Source organism: Patagioenas fasciata, chromosome 3 (genome assembly GCF_037038585.1).
Source record: "Patagioenas fasciata isolate bPatFas1 chromosome 3, bPatFas1.hap1, whole genome shotgun sequence".
Taxonomy (NCBI): Eukaryota; Metazoa; Chordata; class Aves; order Columbiformes; family Columbidae; genus Patagioenas; species Patagioenas fasciata.
This window is the reverse complement of record NC_092522.1, coordinates 94,581,867-94,605,225: the sequence shown is the minus strand read 5'-3', so window position 1 is coordinate 94,605,225 and position 23,359 is coordinate 94,581,867. Positions and strand designations below refer to the sequence as shown.

At 41.5% G+C, this 23,359-nt stretch overlaps 1 protein-coding gene across 2 annotated transcripts; it reads right to left on the bottom strand.

Moving 5' to 3' along the window:
* Positions 1 to 3,015: 3,015 nt before the first annotated feature.
* On the bottom strand, positions 3,016 to 18,465 carry OGFRL1 (opioid growth factor receptor like 1). Of its 2 annotated transcripts, none has more exons than XM_065834019.2 (7): positions 18,117 to 18,465; positions 16,132 to 16,218; positions 15,733 to 15,814; positions 12,493 to 12,571; positions 12,334 to 12,400; positions 12,046 to 12,191; positions 3,016 to 10,499 (listed from the first exon to the last, which is right to left on the bottom strand). In XM_065834019.2, the coding sequence occupies exons 1-7, from the start codon at positions 18,366 to 18,368 to the stop codon at positions 9,740 to 9,742; spliced, it is 1,473 nt and encodes a 490-aa protein (XP_065690091.1). In that variant the 5' UTR covers positions 18,369 to 18,465; the 3' UTR covers positions 3,016 to 9,739. The 2 variants fall into 2 exon arrangements, with proteins under 2 accessions (XP_065690091.1, XP_065690093.1); XM_065834021.2 differs by having other exon boundaries at positions 15,733 to 15,811.
* Positions 18,466 to 23,359: the final 4,894 nt, after the last annotated feature.

Sequence of the window (23,359 nt, the reverse complement as noted above, 5' to 3'; positions counted from 1 at the left end):
GTATCAGCATTATGTGCCTTGCAGTTTTGAAAAATTCTACTGTATTTCTGCATTTTCAGTTAACTAACTACTAAAGATTTGCCTTCAATTGACTGAGAGTCCCATGTAGGACTGAAGGTTCCAATTCCTAGTTCTCAGAAGTAATTCAAGGCCCTAATTTCAGCTGCCAGTTTGGAAGCTCAAATTTTGAAGCTTCCTTGTTTAAGCTTTCAAAGGAAATTGGAGAAGTGAAAATGTGAGGTTTCTTTTTTTTTTCTTTCTGTTTCTATTCTGAAATCTGAAACAGCTGCCACAAAATGTTTATAACCATACATAGTGCTCAATAAATGTCTAAACCTGGAAGGAACTATGCATGAATTATGTCTGATTTAGACATTAAATAAAAATAGAAAGAGCCAGTTGAATTTTAAATGTTCTTCCTACATTCAGTAAGCCTTGAAATTATGACATCTACAGAATAGTGCCTGCAAAAATGTCTAATGCATTGCATATACTATATAAAAATATTTTTAAAGCATTTCAAGAGTTTATCAGGTAAGGCAAACACTTGGGCATAATTAAATCTTCACACACTGACTTTACATAGGGAGAATTCTTGGAAAATAATTTTATTTTTAAGCTCACCGCATAATATGCAATTCAAGATTAACTGTAGGGAAAGGTCTGAGCTGCAATTACTGCAAGTAATTGCACTAAGGCAGGTCAGAAAATTCACCTGGCTCCTAAGCTGACCTGCAGGAATCAGACCCCAGCGATGCGGCAAGACAACCCCCTGTCCAGCCCCAGCCCATAAGCCCCAGATCCCAGGCCAGCTCTGAGAAGAACAAACCAGCTCATCTCCTGATGGGGAAATGAGGTGTGTTTGATTGCAGCATCTTTGGAGGGCCAGGGAGCAGGGCTGTGTTATGACCCTGACCCCAGACTCTGTCTGATCTCCTCTCCGTACCAGCCAGGAGTGACAGCCTTCCAGTGCGGGAACAAAACCAGGGACCCTGCTGTTTCTGAACAACCACCCTTCCAGCCCCCACTGAAGGAACCCACTCTGTAAGGAATGAGCTCAATGGAGCTGAAGTGCAACCTTCATACTGGGTACTAATGAGGCAATAAAGTCATACTAGAGTTGTGCCTGTCACATAATCCACCTCAGAAGATATGTGAAGCTAACATTTTAAAAGCAATGTCATTATATATCTTTATCTAGTTGCAAAATACATGCATAGATACTTTTGCTGTTTCTTTGGAGGATTAATTTTAAACTGGAGATACCCACCAGTTGCACTTGCTGATTAAAGTTTGAAGTAATAATACTTGACCTGTTTGACCTCACGGAGTAAAGATATTTAATATTTTGTCTTCCGTTTTATTACCCAACACAGACAAACAAAGAAAAATAAATCCATTAAAATGCAATTTTAAGTAGAGTATTCTCAGGTTTTCTTAGCTAAATCACACTTTCGCAATTAATATGACTGTTATAAACATTTTAGGCCTTGCTTAAGATCATCCGTGTATGTCAAAATAAAATATTCTCATCCCAATTTTATGGCACAGCTCAGTTAGAAAAATATTTCAGCAAAACAAAAAAATCAAAGCAAAACCTTGCGGTTTAACTCCCTGAACAACAAAGGTAGTTGAGATTTATTTCACTTGTCTGCTCTGTGCATAATCAAAGTGCTTCCCAACTCTCCTCACACAGAATGCCAGCGCTGTCATCTGGATCCTTCCTTGCTGTCTGCTCTCCCCAGCAGCACAGGTGCAGGATCTGCATGCCCCATGTCACCCCAACAGCTGAAAACTTCCTAGATTTCACTCCCCCAAAATAAAGAAAAGCAGGTGAATATTCACCCTGAGCGTTCTGCATACACTTCCACCCACCGTCATTATTTTCACAGATGTGGGGACAGAGCAGCGAGCTCTTTTGCTGACCCAAAGGCACTGACCGACAGTGCATCACCGTGTTCCTGAGTGGGCACCTGCCGCTTCGGCTGGGGGAGGCTGCAGGCAAGGCATGGGGTGCTGAGCCCATCACCCCCTTGTCCCACCTCCTCCAGAAGCTGATCCATCTTAATTTATCTAGGGACAGGTAAATCTGGGATATCAGCTTATGCTCCTACCCTTGCAATGAGCCCCAAGAAAACTTTTCAGAAGCGGCTGTGGTGCCGCTGGGGGTCAGCGCTCACACGGGAAGGATCTTTTTTACTGCAGATGTGATCAAAGTCTGGAGCTGCTGGTACAACAGCTAGTAACATATCTGTGCGTGCCCATACAGGCAATAACACTTAAGTTTTGAAGTTTATGCTCCAAGGGTAGAAGAGGGTAACTGCCTTGCAGTCAATCTTTGCCAAGTGGCAGATGAACCATCGCAGTTGGCTCAGGGAGCTGTACCTGAATTTTGGGGGGAACCAAACACACTAACACATTATGTTGTTGCCTACAAGTTCCACTCCATCCCTGGGTGACCTGACAACATGGAAGTTAATCCAGCCATGTTAATACCAAGGCCTGTTCACAACACAGACCATCCACGAAGCCCTCCTGCTGCATAAGCAGCACCTGCTTCTCCTGGCTTTGAGGAGAAATGCGTGAGAATAGGAAACACTCTTCGAACACACTGTGCCCTTTATAGAGCTACATAAATCTGCAGTCCCACCATGTCAATAACAGCTTACTACAAAACTGGGGGTGGGCAGGGGGAAAGGAGCTGAAGCCGCCCAATTCTGCGGTGTCAGCGCAGGATAAATACAACCAGCAGGTTAAATGTTTCCCTGCCAAGTTTAAGCAGCAGCAGGCAGCTGCTGGCACTGCTCTGGAGGGTTTCTACCCACATGATCGCCATGGATATTCTACCCTTTAATGTTAACAGTGTTTTCATAGTATATATTTTTCTTAGATTAAAAACCAAACAAACAAAGAAAAAAAAAAACACCAAAAGACCCCCAAAATTTTAGTAAAGCTGACTCTGGACCTTCCCTTGTTCCTCTGCTATCCATGGTGGTTTTGCCACTGACAACAAAAAAGGAGGACCAGAGCCTTTAATGCCCTACTTTTAAGTGTTAATACATTTACAGAAGACTGTACAAACAAGCGCTGAACAGCAATTTCACATCATTAGAGCTACACAATAGTTGTACATGTTGCTAAAACAATGCTGCTAAATGAAGAAGCTTTATTAGAGTTTTTGGCTGCTGTTATTAAAAATATATTTACCTGAAAGGAAATACAAGTATTTCATATTACAAACGATTTAAAATATAGCAGTAAGCAACATAAACTATTGCTTTTTATGTTTATACATTTTTTTTGGCATAACACTGCCATACAATTACAGAATTATAAAATATATCTTTATAGTGCATTACAAATCCAGAAACTGGTTACCACTCCTACCACATACATATGGTATTGGTACTACCAAACATGCACAGCATTCTGTAATAAAACACTGCAAAGGAATACAGAGAAGAGAGCAGGACCATTCATAAAAACTGACATGTAGCTGTTTCATTTTGCAAGTAAAAATCATTGGGTTTTAGTTGGTTTTGCTGCACTTTTTTCTTAGAGTACATTTTAACAATGAGGTCTATGATATTTCCAAATTTTATCAGTGCAAAACTATACCTCATCGTCTGTCACTGAAGTTAAACTGCATAAAGGGCAAACAACCATGAAATAGGTTAAAACACAGAAAAAAAGAGCAACTAATGATTAGCAAACATGCTTCAGCAGGACCCAAAAATATAAGTGCCATAACCTTTTTTACTGCAAAACAATTATTTTCACATAGTTAGCCACAGTAGTAAATACATTCAGTATATTTCACAATAAACTTTAGTTGATGAATATGCCACTAGACTTGTAAGTGTGGTAGAATTTAAAAGTGCCAAGTTTCTAAGAAGAGATTTCTTTCAGAACAATTTCCCAATTCCCACGTTTGTTTTTTTATAGTGAACTGCTTAATGCTTTTGAAAACAAAGGTGGTTTTAAGTGTAAAGCCACAGGAGGTCTCTATTTAATTGATCTCTATAGCTTTTGAACTATATTTTAAAAGTCTATTTGATACGGCACGTATTAAATATATTTATTTTAAATAAACTCTTGCTTTCCCCAATGGTCTTCAGTAAGCATACTTAATAACGTGGGCTGTAAAAGGAACACAGTTTATAGGAAAAGAAACAGTTCGTAGGCAATACAGCGCACAGAAATATTAGAGACACAATTCGCGTTCTCTTTGGAGGGCTGCATTTAAATAGCTGTTAGGAGTGAATCTATGTTGTTGGCCACGATGCGAATAGCGAGTGGGTTGCCCATGCTTAAGCCTTTCTGAGCCATCCTTCATTTTCAGGCTCCAATGGCCATCAAAACCACCTTTTGAGCAGTTACTCCAATTGCAGTTACCAAAATATGGAATAAAGAGTACGGTTCATAGAACACCCCAGATAGTATGTCCATCCTCTACACAATCACAATGCTACACCCACTGGTGCTGCTGTCTCCAAACCCAGAGGTACCTCACTCAGATGTGGGTTAGGAATCTTGTTTTTGCACTGACAGGAAAAAAATAATCTGTTCTGCAGTTGGAATCTGACTTTTAATACTTCATACAAAAGGATTTATGTGTAAAAATTTATTTAGAAGGGACAAGTAAGATAATACTGTCATCAACACAGGACAAGTTTTCTGCCTAAGCAGACATCTGCCTAAGGACAGAAATATAGGACATTTTCTGCCTAAGTAGCTATTTATCATTAGAATCTCCGAAGGCTTTTAAAAACTGACTTGAAGTGGATGACTGTTCATCTTACAGTATTTTTAGCAACTGTGTTCAAATGCACTAACGATTCTTGAATAAACAGATCTGAGACACATAAGAAATTACTTTTTCTGCACAAAACACAATTAAAACATGGAACTCACAGGCATGAGGGACTGAGGAGGCTGAAAGAAACCACGTGTTCAAAAATGCCAAAATTCCTGGAGAAAAATGAGGTCACCTTATCTGTTCTTTGTTTCACACCATCTGTTGGTGGTCACTGCTGAAGGCAGGATACAAAGCTAGAAACACCTTTCGTTCTGATCCACAGTGGCAGTTCTTAGGACAATGTCCATCATTAGCATGATATTGTCACACTCTTATGAGTCACAAAATTTGTTTCACATATTTGCATCTTATTCATCAATAGAGCTTTTGTCAAGGAAATTCAACATTATATGTTACCTGTAAAAATACGGCATAACAACAGTATATAATAATATTATATAATAATATAATTATAAAATATACTATTTTCACTTAAACATATATGTCTTACTGTAATTTGTGATCAGTTTTGCATTAATGTATTTGTGACGATTTTCTTTTCAATAAGAATAAGCAATATTCTATCTTCTAAAAGTAAAATTATTTCCATCTCTATAAAAATTTTGATCAAGATTATTTTTTTCCTAAATACTGTGGTATTTTCTTGGGCAATGTCTTATTTAAGAGGACTTGCCTTTCCTCCATCAACATTTTTAGGAATTACACATGTATCAGCGATATAATTACAAAAGGCTGTTACTAAGTGGTTCGTTTGTAACAGGTGAACCAGTAGTCTGGTTTCACCCTTTGATTCCCAACACAGACTTTCCCCTACCCCACTTCTCAGCCACTACAAATCATTATCATCACTACCATCAGGAAAAGAATGGTGCAAAACATACTTAAATTAAATAGATATAAATAAACTTTATTTAAAAACAAACAACAGCTGTTTTCCATTTAAACCTATTAAATCTCCCTTGACTTACCTTACTGGATTACCCATCAAAATTACACAAACATTCCGAAGTCTGTAAACTTTCTGGTTATAGTACAAGTATATGCAGATGTTTAGAATTATCCTGGAATAATTCAGGGAGGCTTACACTAGGTTACATTCAATATTAACTATGATTGAACCAATACCTAATACTGTTGTAATCTTAGAGCAGGAAACTGAAGAACGGACCAAGCCAGGGAACAGCTCTGAAAGGCTTATTGCAAATATTTTTAGCATCCTTCAGGACCACGCCTTTAAATACGAGCAATATGGAGACTAAGGGCTCAGTTCTGATCCTAGACATGTGCACAGGCGTAACTGCTCTTCACATCACGTACCTGAGCTTGCAGCCCCCTGCGCCAGTGCAGTCTCAGGTACCAAGGCACAGTTACATCCTGGACAGCAGAGCACGGAGCTGATATTGATCATAAAGCGCAGCATTTTTGCATTATTTGTATGATCGCCTTCACTTGAATTTGTTTTCTCAGCAACATTTTGTCAAGTTGCATATTCATTTTCCCTCACCATAGGATATTTAAAATCAAATTTACTTATTGGGAAAGAACCCCCGTATAGGAGATTCTGCTCAACTGATAAACTGATAGCTCAGAATCTAGTAAAACACTGGGCCAAAATACATTATTGAAGTAACTACACAGAAACTCCTGAATACTTAAGCATGTAGTGAGACAAAACCAATTTTAACAGTGAGCAAACGTCCTTTCTTTGTACATCCTCAGTTTCTAAAGTCATGCATAAATAATGAAGTACTAGCATTTATGATAAAACAATCATTTTAACATATATTGTACTGTAAACCTGAAAGTCAATACTCAGAAACTTCAAGCACAGGGTGCTTCTGGCTCCTAAGGCCATGCCTGTAACAAAATGCATACAGTGCACCCACTTGATCCTCACAGATCTCAGTGGGATGCTACACTGCGTGATTGCCCTGCAATTAACCCTTCTTCTGAACACTTGCAAAATCAGAAGAAACAACTCCTCCATGAAAAGAATTATAAACCATCCCATTTTACATAGAGCAGAATTTGTTAGTTAAAGCTGAAGTGTCTCTTGGGAGTAATTCTGCTGATAAGGTTGTATGACAAAGATCAGAGAGTGCAGGAGCCCACCTGACAAAAAAGCCCTCATGTACCTAATCCCCAAAGTTCTTCGTAGGCAACTGGCACACCACTACTCTTCTCACTTCTGTGAAAACTGATAAAAATACACTGCGTTGCAGATTTAAAAAATAATTGCAGAGTTAATAAGGACATGAGTCCCAAAGTTTTTGATTGTATTTTCAGATACACTGGGCCCTTAATGCAGACAGCCCTGCCAGATGAAAAGTACATTAAGTACAACTATGAGTGGAGAACCAGCAAGCAGGTATAGGTGAAAGCTGTGTCACAATAACAGAATACCATACTGCAGAGACATCTTTGGGATGTGCACCCCAGGAGTTTTCTGGTTTAAACCATGTTCCTAAGAATCTCATCTATGCATCTTTTCAACACCTCCAGGGATGGTGAATCCACCACTTCCCTGGGCAGCCTGTTCCAATGCCTGACAACTCTTTCCATGAAGAAATGTTTCCTAATATCCAATCTGAACCTCTCCTGGCACAACTTGAGGCCATTTCTTCTCATCCTATCACTTGTTACTTGGGAGAAGAGACCAACACCCTCTGTGCTCCAGCCTCCTTCCAGGTAATTGTAGACAGTGATAAGGTCTCCCCTCAGCCTCCTTTTCTCCAGGCTGAACAGCCTCAGTTCCCTCACCGCTCCTCATCAGACTTGTGCTCCAGACCCCTCACCAGCTTCATTGCCCTTCTCTTACCTCTCTCCAGCACTTCAATTTCTTTCTTGCAGTGAGGGGCCTAAAACGGAACACAGGATTCAAAATGCAGCCTCAGCAGTGCTGAGTACATGGGGATGATCACTTTCTTAGTCCTATGTTCAATCAAATTACAGTTATAAACATAACACTCCCAGCATTTCTGATTTCACTTGAACACTATGCATTTTTTAAAGTGTTTAACCTTAATACTAAAGTCCATAAATTGAAGGCTCTGTATAACTACCTACCTTATAGTTATGTTCCTCAAACACAGCGTGTAAGCTTACCCTGTGCAATTCAATAAATAACTATGTAAAAACAATGCTATTAAGTTGGCACGGTCAGGCACTCAAGATTTTAAAAGTCACAGGCAGAACATAAAGATGTCACCCCTGTGCATATGTGTGGGGTTAGAGTCCTTAATCATATAGACCAATTTTATCTCAGCATTCCCTGTCCCCTTCTGCTCTGAAGGACAGTGGCAAACATGAACAAGGGGATCTTTCTTCAAGTACAGGGTACAATGCTACCTGGGGAAAGCAACGGATGATGTACTTCCATGGTGGGGATTAGCAAAACAGAACAATACAAGACATTTTGTCTATGCTCTGAAACCCCTGAAAACTTTGTCATTTTGAGTTATAAGACTTGAACAAAGTCCTGTAGCACTCTCGTACTCAGACTGGAGTCAGCCACTCGCCTTATAACATTTCATCAAAAATATAGTAATGGCAGTGGATAATATATACACTTTTAAACAGAAAATACATACAGAAATTTGAGACTATTTTAGTACTGTAGAAAGTTTGAGTTCTGCCTGCATTATTCTCTAATTCATATTCTACACAAGTAACTTGCTGGGTATTATCTTGTTTGACTGAATGGCATGAAGTCAGAAGAGGCAGACAGCCCTTCAGTGAAGAAAGCTGGGGAAAGACCTTAACTGGGAAATTCCCACCTGCTGGGCTCCAGCTGGGCCAGCAGACTGGCCTGTCTCAGGTTTCAGCCTATGATCAAAATAACATTAAACCATGAAAGATCTCTGATAAAGAGCAAAGGGAGGAAACAGACAGCTGGCAGGGGGCATCAGGGCTGCTTTCTTCTCCCAGACCAGCAACAGGGGGTTCAGCATTGTGCAGAGCTTACCCAAAACAGGCCAAGGAAGATCCAAGTTTAGGTAAGATCCAGCTGGACAGGCCTGGTGACATTCCTCCAATGGCTTGGACGACGACGCAGTGCTTTCTGTTTAAGGCACTGCTTTTCAGCTCTCCAGAGGCTTTCCAGCTGCTGAACCCAGCTGGGGAGTTGTTTTGTTACAGCTGATCAACAGAGAACTTCCACCTTCAGACCAAATGTGAGTGAACAAAGAGATCACTCCCCCCAGATTAGTAGCAGTAACAAATGAGTCAAGAGGATAAAAAACTTAACAGGGACTAAAAGTAGTCTAAAGTGCAACTTCCCTTGTACCCAAAAGCTGTGGATACAGTTTCAGTATAAGTTAAATTTTTATTCAATGTGCAATGATACCCAGCTGCATAGGACACTCTGATATCTTACTAAGTCCCTCTGACAAGGATGCTAATCTAAGGTAAAAGATACTGTGCAAATACTGCTGTTAAACATTAACATAGCTCCTAAAAAAAAAAACGCACTACAGAAAAACTGTGCTCTCTAAATAATTTTGTTGTTTCATAAAAAGAAATCAACGTTTAAAGCATATTAAAAGAAACTTTAAAATTCTGTTGTTCCAAGGCTTTCTAGTAAGTTACACCTTTTTTTTTTTTTTTTTTAATATTGGATTAATTTAATGGCAAAAAAATAGATAAGGTTTTCTATGCAAACTGTCTGGAAACAAAAATTAATTTCTAGGCTTTGAACTCCCACAGTTGTTTTAAAGAGCCACACCTCGCTGACTGTTGTTAAACTGAGGTTAAAAGAATCAAAATTCATTAACCTAACAGAAGCCTATCCTGCTGCATTCACAATAAGGATAGTTTCATGAATATTTTATACTAGCCTAGATGGAAATTTCACCCAAAATGAAGGAGCAATGAATAATTTGCTTCATTCAATATGAAATATAATGATTTTTAACCTCAGATTCACGATTTGAGCTCATCCTTGTTTTTTGTGGCGGTCCCCCCTGAAAGCATATCCTTATCAAGGTTATCTGGTAGATCTGCTGATGTGTTATTTGACAAATTCTCAGTGTCACATAAATCCTTCTCTATAGTGCCTGGGTGATTTCCACAGTCATTGTTCAGATTTTCATCATCTCTTTTGGAATGAGAAGCGTCCTCCTTTCTGTCTGAAGTATTATGAATTTCTTCCGATTTTGAAAGCGGACCAGTATCAGTATCACTGTTCTTTTCACCGTTGTTCTGCCTAACGGTATCACAGTTCATTTCTTGTTCATTCTGGTCATTGTCTTCCCCGTTTTTTGCGAGTTCTACCTTTCTTTCTTCGGCTGTTTTACCAGCTGAGCTTCCACCCGCTGATGTATGCTTAGGCTCTTTTGATTTCTTATGCTTAGAAATACAACTATTGTTAATAGAAACTGGAGATGCTGTTTTTTTAGTTGTTTTGCTTCCCTCAGACTTCTGTTTTCTTGGGGGTCCCCAGATAAAATGCTCTGAGGGTGTATAATGTTGCTGGGCAAATCTCAGGAGTTTCCTCCTTTCTCTTCGGTCTCTAATAGTATACACAAAATATTCTAGAGCACTTTGCTTTATGTTGGGAATGGTATCTTCCACAAGAGCTTCATGGAGAATAAATTTTACCAGGGGAGATTTGAAACTCTCATATCCAAGCTCACCAAGACTTTTCAGAATTCGAGTGATTCTCAAGTAATTGTGTTGAGACCTTCGGAAGAAAAGGGTGAAAAAAAAAAATCCATTGAATCAGAAAAAATACCTTACAGATACAGAGCTGGAACTGCAATTCCTCACTCAATTTTATCACTCCAGGTGTGTACTTGAGGCTTCCTGTGCTTTAATTTCTCACAGCTGCTTAAGCTTGCTAGCACCTCCTTTGCTAGGTTGTTGTGAGTGAAAATTAGTGTCTGTAAAATGCACTGAAGCAACAAGCTGGAAAAAAATAATCTAAGTGTAAGTGATTTTCATTCCTTCTGCTGCATATATTCTTTCTGAGAAGAAAACCAGTCACTTTCTAAAATACAGATTTTTGTAGTGTATTGCAGTAATATAGCTACAGAACAGGTTTCACTGCACTTCACTTAAGCTGGGTCTCCTGTCTGGACTAACTACTTGTGCTTCTGATACAGTCAGTGCTGGGAGAAAAACAGGCACCTCTGGAGAGTAAGTCCCACTGTCATAAGAAGTGTCTAAGATAAATGGAACGACCTGTCCTCTAGAGCCCTTGTGAAGAGCTCTCTTCCTTATGAAGTACACCTAAGTAAACAGCAAAACTTAAATGCCTAAATTTTAGACAGGTAAAATTAGGTAAAAAGAGCCCCAATCCCTGACTTAAAACTGTGTAGCTACTCACTGGTGAAAATATAGGAATTGCAATGTAAAAACATACAGTGAGTAACATCTGGGCTTCCTGAAACCCTGTTTTATCTGTGATCTAAGTCTGAACCCACACCCATATTGGCTCACACAACATTTAAATAAAATTAATAACAAGTTATTCTCATTATTCACCTAAAATAATTCATCAGCAATTCTACCTACAAGCTTTCATTTGGACAGGAGAAAAAAATACTGCAAGAAAACACTCTTCAGCTATAAGGTCCAAGGTATTATAAAAGCAATTACAAGATCTGAAAAGAGATTTTGATACAATTAATCTGCATGGGACAAAATTCAGTGCAAAGCTGCAGTTCACACAAAGCTGATAAAAAGCAACAGATGTAATTCTCTGAAAGTTTGGCTCAGGTTTGACTTAATGCCTGTCTACACCTCTCCAGTTAAGCATGTCATTAAAAAGTATTAAATACATAATATCTCATGTTTTGAGGAGGGAGGGAAATCTTGTTATTTACCTTCTATATAGGTGGGGAGAACTTGATTTTTCTCAAAAAGAAATACAAATATAAAGATAAGCCACTCATTCTTTCCAAATGAGAGGCAGTGCTTTGGGATCAGGTGAAAACACATTCAGTATCATGACAAATTAATTTGCAATTGTGATCTTCTTAAGCACCATCTGAAGATGTATTTTCAGGGAATTCACTGATGTCAATTAGACTGGTAATGGGTGAAGAGCGCAACCAAGAAAAGGGGGAGGAGGACATACACATAAAGATGCAAACCAGGCACTGACTGTTTCTTTTTCTCTTATTCCTGGCAACCTTTGGAAAACACATCCTTCCTTTCTCTAGAAAACAAAAGGCTAAAGAGATTCTGTGGCAATTCTAGAGAGTGGAGTGCATGTCATTACTTACTCATTCAAATGCTGAAATCTTTCTTGCCAGTTAGCAGCTCGTGCTACGTTTCCAGTTTTATCAATTAGTTTTATTCCAAAAAACTCCAACATCATTTTGTAAGCCAAAAGGAATCTCCTAATTGCTTCTTTTGTTTTCTTGAATTCCTAATAAACAAAGAATACGTCCAAAATTCTAAGTGGCACTAAAGCAAGTACTTCTGCATTGTATAAAACAACTCTACATAACAAAAAGCAGTTATGTATCAAAATTAATGTGATGGTTTGTATTGAGCTCAACTTGTGTTACCTCAATTTCATATGTAGTTAATTCTTTAGCATAGAAGTTCAGACCTTGTTCCCTCAGTGGAAAAAGCCTGTTGAAAGAAAAAGTGTGTTATGGCTGACAGTATATGAACACTTAATCAAATTAACACTTTGAGACAGAAACAGGTAGTAAATGACCAACCACTGTATGTAAGTGTGGTTATGTTCCAGTTTTTCATAGTCTCCTTTCCATTTATTTAGGACTTCTTCAATATAAACCCCTGCATAAAAATAATTTGAAAATTGTTAGGTAGTCATCAAAAATAGCATTCAGCTACATAAGTACATGCTACGTTAACATAATGATAGAATGCATGCTTTAATTCCCTTGCACATACTATGTGAAATAAGGTCTGTTACAGTCATAAATAAATTAGTTTCAATTTAAAAATAACTTAATTACTAAAACCTAATGTAAAATAAGATATTTTTCAAATTTTAATATGAACAAAACCAAATTACTTATACTGAGCCACTTTCCAGTAGAGGGCATGTGACAGTAACCTCTGTAAAACATACTTCCCAAAAAGTTCTCATGTCCTAGATCCCTTTACCACACTGACTGGCAATTATTAATAACAAACCGCTTTGGTATACTACTGGATCGTGAATCAGCTGCCATTGCTTTAACATGAAAAAACTTTGCATATGTATCTATATATATAGCTCATCCTGGTAGAGCAAAGCCTCAAGTCTTCGAGAAATCTCCCATTCCATGAATCTCTCCAGCTGCAATGTTAAGACTTGGAAATCTTTCCCATTTAGGTGTGGCCAGGAGTCTTGATACCATTGCCATGAGTTTGACCATGAAGCTTCAGGTCATGCTCAACAAATGACCATATCAGCTTTTAGTGGTCTCAGGACAGTTGTGGAGTTCAGTCAGTTCCTCTTGCAAGAAACACAGTGACAGAAAAAGTGGACAAAGTACATGTAAAAGGAAATTAATCATTCCTCACACTGAGACCATACCCATGAAATTCAGTCACAGGCCTGGGCTCTTCCTTTCCAGGCACTGCACAAATACATGAAGTACATAAAAGGACAGTCCCTGTTCCAAACCAGTCTCTTTCCATGAATGAATGCTCAGTGTCAGCCTATTTCTAGTCTGAAGCCAACAACAGTATTATCACTTCTACACAGCCTCTCCCAAAGTCAAACAGCGCAGGAGTGGCCTACAAGGCCCAAAGTTCCATGCAGGTAGTCTCCTGCTATACATATCAGATCTCTTTCCCTCCTCAGTGAAAATTTCCACTTGGGTCTGAATTACAAGGGAGAACTTTTCTTTGAGAAATAGAGAAAGCAGCCAGTCAAAGGGGCTGCTAAGAAGATAGGTTTCCAGTATAGGCAACATTGGAAAAGGACCTCCCTAAAAGAACATCTTCCCATCACCAACTTGTGTCCAGCTTTCACAATAACTGCCTTTCAAGTACTGGAAAACTTGCTGTTCAATTCCAGGGCAGAGAGTCAGGCAAACTCTGAGTTGGAACCACAAGCTAAATCTGTAGGTCATGGAACTGAACTTCAGATCTAGTGTTGCACTAGAAATGTCTTTTTCAAATAACATTCCACTGTACTTCAGTCCCTAACGTGGTAGCTTAGGTTCCCCCTGAACGCTCTCACAGATTCAGACTTAGGTCAAGGTGGTGGCTACTCTTCCCCAGTCTCAATAAAACTCTGGCATAACCAGAGCTCACAGCCACCAACACTTCAGCCTCCCTGGACTATCAGCTACTTTTGACACCACCAACTGTAGTTTTCACCTAAAATTTTAGATTATTTTATTTACAAATTTTAGGAGGGAAGCCCTCCTCTAGCTGCTTCTTTTCTCCTGGTCAAGCCTCTTGAATTCCTTTTTCATTTTGCCCATTAAAAGATTACCCCCCCAACCTTTTCCAGTTTTTATTTCAGAGTCATATGGTCCTTAGGTTGACACTGTCCTCAGTGCCCTTCTTTCTTTCTGTATCTGTTCTCTGTGTAACATCTCATGAATTTGCTACCTCCGTACTGGTAATTCACAGTTCTTTTCTTCCAGCCAATCTAAGAACAGAGTCTCCAGCATCTGCCTGTGGATACCTAGATAAAGCTCAAGATGATTAAAATGAAGGTCTTATCTTTCTTTCACATAACCTGTTTTTCTCACTTGCTGAGGATACTATCACTGTCTTGCCTATAAACAGCTCTCATCTTCAACCTTCCTACATGTACATCTTTACATCCTTCTGTATAACACCCCTTCCCATCCAGCTTCTTATCAGAATTTGAACACTTTACATCTCAACATCCTCTTTCCTGACCTTGAAAAGTGTCCTCTTGTCACACTCACATCTACCCCGAATGCTGCTGGTAAGAGCATGTTTCTAGAGCAAGGCTTTTTTTTTTTTTTCCTTGCTTTGCATTCTTCCATTGTGAAGCCCTTTTCTGAACATCAGACAAAAATAATATGCCTTCACTTCCAAAGCCTTTTGTGACCTGACCCTTCCTACCTTAGCAGAATCCATTTGTTGCTATGAGATTGATCCTGCCTCCAACAGGATTCTGCCCAATGGCAGCCTCCACATCTCACTTCTGTACTCCAGTGTCCACTTCAATATTTCCTCCCAGGCTGCTCTCATGCTGAAAGGATCTTTCTGCAAACACCTTCAAAGTAACCTCCTCATCATTCTTTCTAAACTCTCAAAAGCTTACTTTTGGCCTGCAAAATTTATTTTGCCAATGGCTAAGCTCTCATGTGACAACACTTTTGTCTACCATTCCAACCAAGGCTGCTCTATTGCCTCCTTCTGCTTTCCCATCTGTCTGCTACCCTCTTGTCTCTCATACTTTGGCTGCAAACTCTTTCTAGAGCAGGGTTTCTCACCTTCCAGCTCATCCTGTGTTTGTGCAGAACCCCACATATGAGGTTCCCACTCCATTACCAGAGCCACTAGGGACTTTTAGAAATTATTTTATTATTGTTATTATAATGAGGTAGCTACAACACATTCTTTTTCCCTTACACAGCACTAGGGATAACACCCATATCCCTGCCACTCCTATTCCAGCAGCAAGAGTTTGTGCAGCATGGTGGAGCAACTTTATCTTTTATTAAACAAAGGTTGTGTCACTACTGTAAATCCAGGGCACAAACAACGCCCTGTACTACATCATGCTGAAAATGCAAGAGAAAAGCAGCACCTCCCTAGGGTGAAAGCAAACTCTGCTTTAAGCATAACCTGCTTGTGTGTTATCAACATGCTACTCTAACATGGGAGGCTCAAGTCATACAATGTATAACTATCCACCATTAATTTTGCAGCACTGCAATGACCACTACAGTTTCACTTTGTTACTATTATTAGTGAGCATTCTTTTGTTATCACTATTATTGCCACAGACTACTCACCATCAGGTTTAAACGGGATTTTATTTTTGTAAAAGCGGAGATTGCATAAGTCGTTTTGATATCGAAGATCTTTAAAGTTCTGCTAAAAGAAAAGAAACAGGAAATTATCAATCTACAAAAACCTATCAAGAGTATCCAGAAAGTGATATTATCCTCTTTGAGTAACTGGAGGACAAAAAAATTGTCCTCTGTGGTTTTAGGAACTACAGAGTTTTTACTCATGCACTTAAAAGACTCAGTTTAGGGATCTGCAAATTTCTTCTGGCTGGTATCTTCTCCTACCGAGGCAGAGCAGCCAGCATAGCAGCACCTTGACATCAATCTCAAAGGTTCAGGAACGTTTGGGTTGTGTTCTGCCTTCTACTAAAAAGACAATTTTAAACCATAAAATATTCTTACTGGATACTGGTGTCGGTACTTGTATAAATCTCTTGCTGCATAGAAGCTTCGTTTTGGCTTGGTCGTCAGCTCAGTTCCATCACCACTCTGAAACAGTTAGAAAATAGATAATAACTATATGCAAACACATTAAATAGCAAATTCGTGTAATATTATAATAACTATTTTTCACTATTAACCTCAGGAACATAAACAAAAATGAGTGCATTTATTTGCCTACTCTTTGGTCACACACTGAAAATCTCCCTGCTGAATACTTAACACCACACACTTTAAACCTAAATTTAAAAAATAAAATAAAACGCAATAGCAAGACTATGAAATATCCTCCCAGTGAGAATGAATTTTACTTAAATCAACAGGTTGATTGTCATTGCCAAATGCAACACTTCAAAATAACCTAGCAAGTGCTAGCACAAGGTGAAATGAGTAACTGAACATGAAAATACAGAAACACCACTCATTTTGAACAGGAAATCACACTACTTGCGAAGACTATCTGTCATGTGTACGCTGACTAACTGATATCCTTGCATCCTGTGGAAGAAAACGAATAGTCATGGACAAGCTACATTGCAGTTCTAAGACCTTTTTGAACCATCTTCTATTATCTCTCAGAACTTCAATGTAAAGCCACTAAATCCAAAACAGAAGCCTGCTTAGAGAGAATACACATATATGAGAGCTTGTTCAGAAGCTGTGACCTGAAACAACCAGAGCACATCAAGGTCAACGGAAATCATCCCACTGACTTCAGAGAGCACTTGCAAAAGCTGCACGCATTGAAGAAAAGCAGAATAAGAAGCATTAGTGCACAGAGACTTCAACTTGCTACCATCAATGTTATTTTGTCATTTCTTTATAACCATACTGCAACAAAGTTTTGTATTCTTATATTCTTCAATCTCATAAAATAAATCACCACACTAAAATCAAAGGCCAAACAAGAAAAAAAATTCACACCACTCCTTTGGAATACACGTGTAATAGGTTAAAGCCAAAGCCTAAAAAGGGAAGTTCCCAGTGACCGCACTGAACATCTGCCTTTATTATTGCCCATCTCACTTCTTATCAATAGCACATTAATGGCAACCAAGCAGCTGTTTTCATTCTTCCTTCTGCAATACCAGCTTTGATCATTCCCACGGCCAAAAGACACTTGAACAAGCAACACCCCTTGACCTACAGTTATCAGGCATTAGTATCACCACATATCAAGCAAAAAAGGAAAAAATGCTTATACTTATTTACTTAGCATAGCTGCTGAAACAAATTTAAAAATAATACATCTAACTGGGTAAAAAACACACGGCTGGTCCACCCTGCGATCAGCTCTAATTTCAATAGAAAAATTGGCAAAGCAACCCTTTATTTCCTTAGGGTCGGCATTTTTAAAGGGTCCTAAAAGGCAGAAACTTGCTCTGAAAATCCCTCACCTCGGACCCACGGAAGAGTCACAAATCCATTGCCACGTGGGACCCAACATTCAGATTTTTAACTCATTTTAATAAGAGGCCAAGTTCAAGACTACATTTAGTTTAAAGCAGAACCTTCTCTGGAAACAGCAGCAGAGGGACTGACAGTGACTTCAAGGCCTCAATTTTCTCCCAAGAGTAGGTTACCATAATGACGGGGGGAGAACAAATCGGCTCATTCCTATTTCAGATCAAGGGCTCGTGTATCGCAAGCCACCGCCGCTATTTCAGCACCGGGAAGGTTGCCCCCGCCGCGGCGCCTCGGCCGGCGAGTGCCGCAGAGCGGGGAGGGCGGCAGCGAGCGGGGCTGCCCCGGCACGGCGCGGGGCTCCGCCCGTCCTCCGGTGCCAGGGAGCGCGGCGGGGCAGCGGCAGCAGCACCCAGCCGGCGCCGCACGGCGCAGACGCCGCCGCGAAGTGTCGCCGTCCCCGCCGCTTCCTCCCCCCCGCAGCGGCCGCTCCTCTCGGCCCGGGCAGGGGGAGGCGGGGTCGCGCCCGGCGCCGGTGGTACCTGTTCGGGGCTGATGGCGTCCGCCTCTGCCCGCTCCCCTTCCTCTGGCGCCGGAGCCGGCGGGGGCTCCTGGGGCCGGCAGTCTGCGGCGGGCAGCTCGGCCGGCTCTTCCCCGCCTCCCGCGGCGGTGCACACCCCCTCCTGCCGCCGCGGCTCCGCCGCCTCGGGCTCCGAGTCTGTCTCCCAGGTGGAGTCGCAGTCCTCCACCGTGGTGGGCTCCTTGAAGCTGACCCCGCTCAGCAGGCTGCCCATCGGGCAGGGCAGGGCAGGGCCGCGCCCGCCGCCGCCGCGCCGCCCGGAGGCCGCTGAGGCCGAGGGCTGGGAGCGGCCGCGGGCTGCCTACGGCTGCGGCATGGCGGGGCGGGGCGGCGGCCGGGGCCGCTCCCCCGCCCGGCCACAGCCCACGGACAGGCGCAGGGCGGAGCTGGAGGCTCCGGGAGTTCCACAGGCGACACGCACGCCCAGTCCCCCACCCGCCCCGCACCGCCCAGCTCCGCCGGCGGGCACCGGCCGTACCGGCCGCCTGTACCGCGGGGCGTCCCAGTGACGCCCGCCGTCGCCCCGGGGCAGCGCTCGCCCGGCCGCGGGGCCCCAGGGCCGCCGGGGAACGGTGCCGCGGGGCTGGAACGGCACCGGGGAAACCCGCGTCCGCGGTGAGGCGGCGGAAATGTCCCCTGGGTGCACTCCGGAGGCCTGAGACCGCATCTGGAGTATAGTGTCCAGTTCTGGGCCCCTCAGTTCAAGAAGGACAGGGAACTGCTGGAGAGAGTCCAGCGCAGAGCAACGAAGATGATTAAGGGAGTGGAGTATCTCCCTTATGAGGAAAGGCTGAGGGAGCTGAGTCTCTTTAGCTTGGAGGAGACTTAGTGTTTATTAATATGTTAAAGGTGTCATGAGGATGGAGCCAGGCTCTTCTCAATGACAGGACAAGGGGCAATGGATACAAACCGGAACACAGGAGGTTCCATTTAAACTTGAGAAGAAACTTCTCAGTGAGGGTAACAGAACACTGGAACAGGCTGTCCAGAAAGGTTGTGGAGTCTCCTTCTCTAGAGACATTCAGAACCCGCCTGGACACATTCCTATGTAGCCTCATCTAGGTGTTCCTGCTCCTGCGGGGGTATTGGACTAGATGATCTTTCAAGGTCCCTTCCAATCCCTAACTTTCTGTGGTTCTGTGATTTCTCAGCTTGAAGGAAACCTTGCTGTCCCCTAAAGGGTTACACACAAAGCAAGTGAGTGTTTATGGGGAAGAGTAGGGATGGCAGCTGCCCCAGAGCAGTGGTATGTGAAGGAGACACTTATTTAGTACCAGAAGCAGCCACGTTAGCAGCATTGTGCAAGTGCAGGTTGTTTGCTAGGTATGGGAAGGGTTGTGGTCAGATGGACCTTGAGGAATATAAAGGTGCCAGAGGGAGGAATAGTGTGGTACCCAGCCAATTTCAGCTGCTCCTAAACCCCCTGAAAGTTTGAGGATAAAACTGGCATGGCATTCAAGGATGGATTTGGCAGGGGCAGTGGATTTTGTATTTGGCTAGAGCATGCCTTTCGGACAGAAACACTGCCTGGAGTGAAGACCTCATGAGCTGAAGGCTTAGTACATTGTTCTAGTGGCTGCTCTCCCCCTCATGATTAAAAATGTGTTATTTGTTTCTAACCAGAGTTGTCAGGCTTCAGTGCACACTCACGGATTTCTGCCTTTTCCTTAAAGACGGTTCTGTGGTGCCCAGTGCATTGACTGCTCCAAAAGATGTGCACTATCATCAAGTCATCTCAGTCCCTTTTTTGGTAAACCAAACGGATCAAGTGTCTTCAGCCTCTTGCCATAAATGACGTTCTTCATTCCCTCACTCATTTTTGTGCCTTTTTTCTGCTGCTGCTGCTTCAATGTTTTAGCATCCTCTTCAAGTGCAGATACCAACATTTTAACTAGGCATCAGGATCATCAGTGTAGAGATGATATCATCTATATATTCTTGTTTCCCAATCCACTCCCTATAAACTGAAAAATGACTTTAGCTCAAGTTGCCACAGCTGCATGTTTAGATGCATTCACCACTCTCACACAACTCTCTGTCAGGTTTGTCTGAAGTGTATGAGCTGCACACACTGACACCAAGGATGGGAAATTTCTGGGAATACTCTGTTGTCAGGCCTTGTTTCAGCAACCTTATGTGCAGTTGCAGCTCATCTGGGTGGAGCCACAGCTGCGTGGCTGAGCTATGAGCCCCCACTACGGCTCAGTCAGCTTTGGGTCCCCCATCATCACCTGCCTCAACCAAGACAGTTCCCTCCCTCTGCCCGTCCAGCCTTTCCAACACCCTTTAGTCACTCTCACTCCAGCTGCTGCCCTCCTCAGAATCCAGCTACTCCCACTCAGTCCAAGATCAAACCTGGTAGTCCCAGCCAAAATCCTCCACCCTGACATTCAACCCAACACCCCTGCATCTATTTTAGCCCCAGTACTGGAGGTGGTCTCTGTTCCACAATAATGGGACAACAGGATTATCTTGAATTGATCAATCTTGCCTACTCTTCTAGTGTTGGAAAAGATTGTTCAGCAATATTTACTGAAGGATTTAAGAAACAGGATATTTACTTAACAGTCTTACCCTGACATGTCTTCCCAGCTTATGAAAAATCAAAGCTTTAGAAACTTCTAGAACAAAAGGTTGAATCTGAGTCTTAATTTTAATAGCCAACAATGGACCTGTTTCTATACTCTTTACATATACTTTTGACCTCTGTTACACGGTGAGACAATGTTATACAGTTTAACGACATGTCATCTAGTATATATGTTGTCATATAAAATAATATTAGTCTGATTAGTTCTTTTTTATGAGCAACAGTATATGATTGCTCCCTATTTGCCTCTATGCTATTCACAATTTTATAGACCTCTGTCACTTCAATACCAATTGTTTTTCTTCCAGGATGCAAGTCTTACCTAGCATGAGAGCCATTGGATTCCTCTCATCATCCTTGTGACCTTTTCCTGTAGGTTTTCGAGCTCTACTGGAACAGTTTTGAAATGTGATATCCAGGAATGGATGCAGTATACAGGAAGATTCAGCATCATTCTTGCCAGTGGACAGTGTTTTAGTGTGGAATAAAAAATCCCCATCAGGAACAGCCAAGCAAGGTTATAAGACTGGATGCTAGAGCTCCAGTTGGGGGAATGTAGCCTTTTCTAAAACTCATGCTTTTGTCTCACATTTTTGGAGAGTTCTGTCTTTTTTGGTCTTATTTGGGGGAAAGGCAGATCTGTTTCCTGCTTCTGCAATATCTCTTCCTGCGCTGTTGGCACAGTTTGAAGGAACTGACTTAAGAAATTCTGCTGCCTAGAACTCATGTCATGACTACCTGCTGACTATCTCCTTCCATTGACCAAAATCAGCTGGTCCCAGTACAGACCAGCTATGTTCCCCTCTCCTGATACAACTTTTGTCAATGCTTCCTCACGTTGACTGTGTTTATACTAGAGATAGTGGAGCCTCAAAAGCAGGCCTTGTGCATGGATCCAAAAATCAGCTGAAAGTTTTGATGATATTTAGTTTGCATGGCAATTAATCCCACAAACTGAAGATCTTCCTGCAAGACAGCTCTGTCTCCTGTGCAAATAACCACAGGTTATTATAGAAAGCTCAGTTCTACCTGAAGAGCAAGGATATCAGCCAAATCTCATCACAGAGCTTTAGGAGGATTTTTAAAGGATCTGGTTCTCAGACCACTGATAAAAACTGGGAGGTAAATGAATTGACTTGGAATTGTTATGGGAAGCCAGTGTCAATTTGACTTATTGACAACAGTCCATGCTGCTGAGGTGATGTGATGGAGTTCCCTGAAGTACTAGGAGGTATTTTTGGAGTTTCTTGGTGGTTGATAACTAGGTATACCGTATTGCTTGCAATCTACACATGACGTGACAGAAACGAGGCTGGCTGCAGGCTGATGGATTGCCAGGGTGGTGCAGGTTTTCCCAGCCAACCAGAAATATCAGAAGACATTACTCACTGCTATAAAGGAGCTTATTATCAGCAGGTAGGCTAGAAGAACTCTCAAATTAGAAACTGAATTGAGTGATTGCTGGTATGGCACTTTAAAAAGAGGCAGTGGCACCAATGATGCAAACCTTCAAAATGTTTCAAATACCCATACAACAATGTAGCTGGACTGAGCTCTCACACAATTGATTCTCATCATTTAGCTTATCACTGGACAGTGGCTAGTTTCTAAGTGAGTTTGCTCAGGGAAGGAAAATGGAAGAGCTCTTATGTAGATCAACATCCAGCAAGAATCGCTGGTTAGACAGTGATGGGACATGCAGTTTGTGCCTATGGAGACCCGGCTGCACTGTTGTGCATCTGAGTGAGGAACGAAGGGTTCCTTCCCTGAAAGAGTTCTCTGCTGTTTTTATCATGTTACTCACGATCATCTCTCAGCTGCTCAGAAAGACACGTGTTTGACTTTTCGAGATAAGAATACTCTAAGCCTTGGTTGTGGTGGGGCAGATCTGCACTTTGACAGAAGTGTGCATTTTTTACATGAACAATGCTTTCTTTACTGTTGCAGCTTATGCTGGTTCTGGTTGTGATCTGGAGGCAGTCAGAATTCATGAAGAGGCTCTAGCACCTTACATAGCTTCTGAGAGTGGTATGCGAGAGCTTGAACAGATCCCCACAAGACAGATCTTAATTTAAAAAAATTAAAAAGTTATGCCACGGTTGTAATTGGTAGTCATTGTTGAAAAGGTGGTGAGTTTTTTGCTCTAAAGTTCACCAAAGTTTTCCAGTACAACAGAAGATGAGCAAGTGTGAAAGCCAGGATGACCTGTTTCCATCAAATAGCCTGACTTGCACATAACATGGGTCAGAGGAGTTCTTACCCTACGCCTTTCTGAAGAGTGATAGAAGCTCTAGGAAAATGCAGACCACTATCACATAAAATACTGACTTTCATAACGATGATGAAAAAACAAGCATTTGATTTCTGGTTATATATTTTTACATACATTTTAAACAACACAGATTACTAATTTTTTTTTCCACAAGGTTATGGTTTTATAAGGACTTAAAATGGATACCACATGGCTTTCTAGAAGCTAATGTTGCATGTATATCAGTGTGATAACTGTAAAATTGTATTAAAAATTAAATATGAGGTAATTCCAATACTTCTTCATTATCTTGGGAGGACGTTTTGAATAGGATACCAGAGAGGTCAATTAACAACTGTGAATA

Bases quoted from the DNA above. Each gene is read 5' to 3' on its own strand.
- OGFRL1 (XM_065834019.2), bottom strand. From the start codon at position 18,368: ATGGGCAGCCTGCTGAGCGGGGTCAGCTTCAAGGAGCCCACCACGGTG. The intron at 12,192-12,333 runs GTAACACAAGTT...TTTGTTTATTAG, and splicing joins TAACTACATATGAAATTGAG to GAATTCAAGAAAACAAAAGA. The intron at 10,500-12,045 runs GTAAGTAATGAC...TTTCTTCCGAAG, and splicing joins AGATTTCAGCATTTGAATGA to GTCTCAACACAATTACTTGA.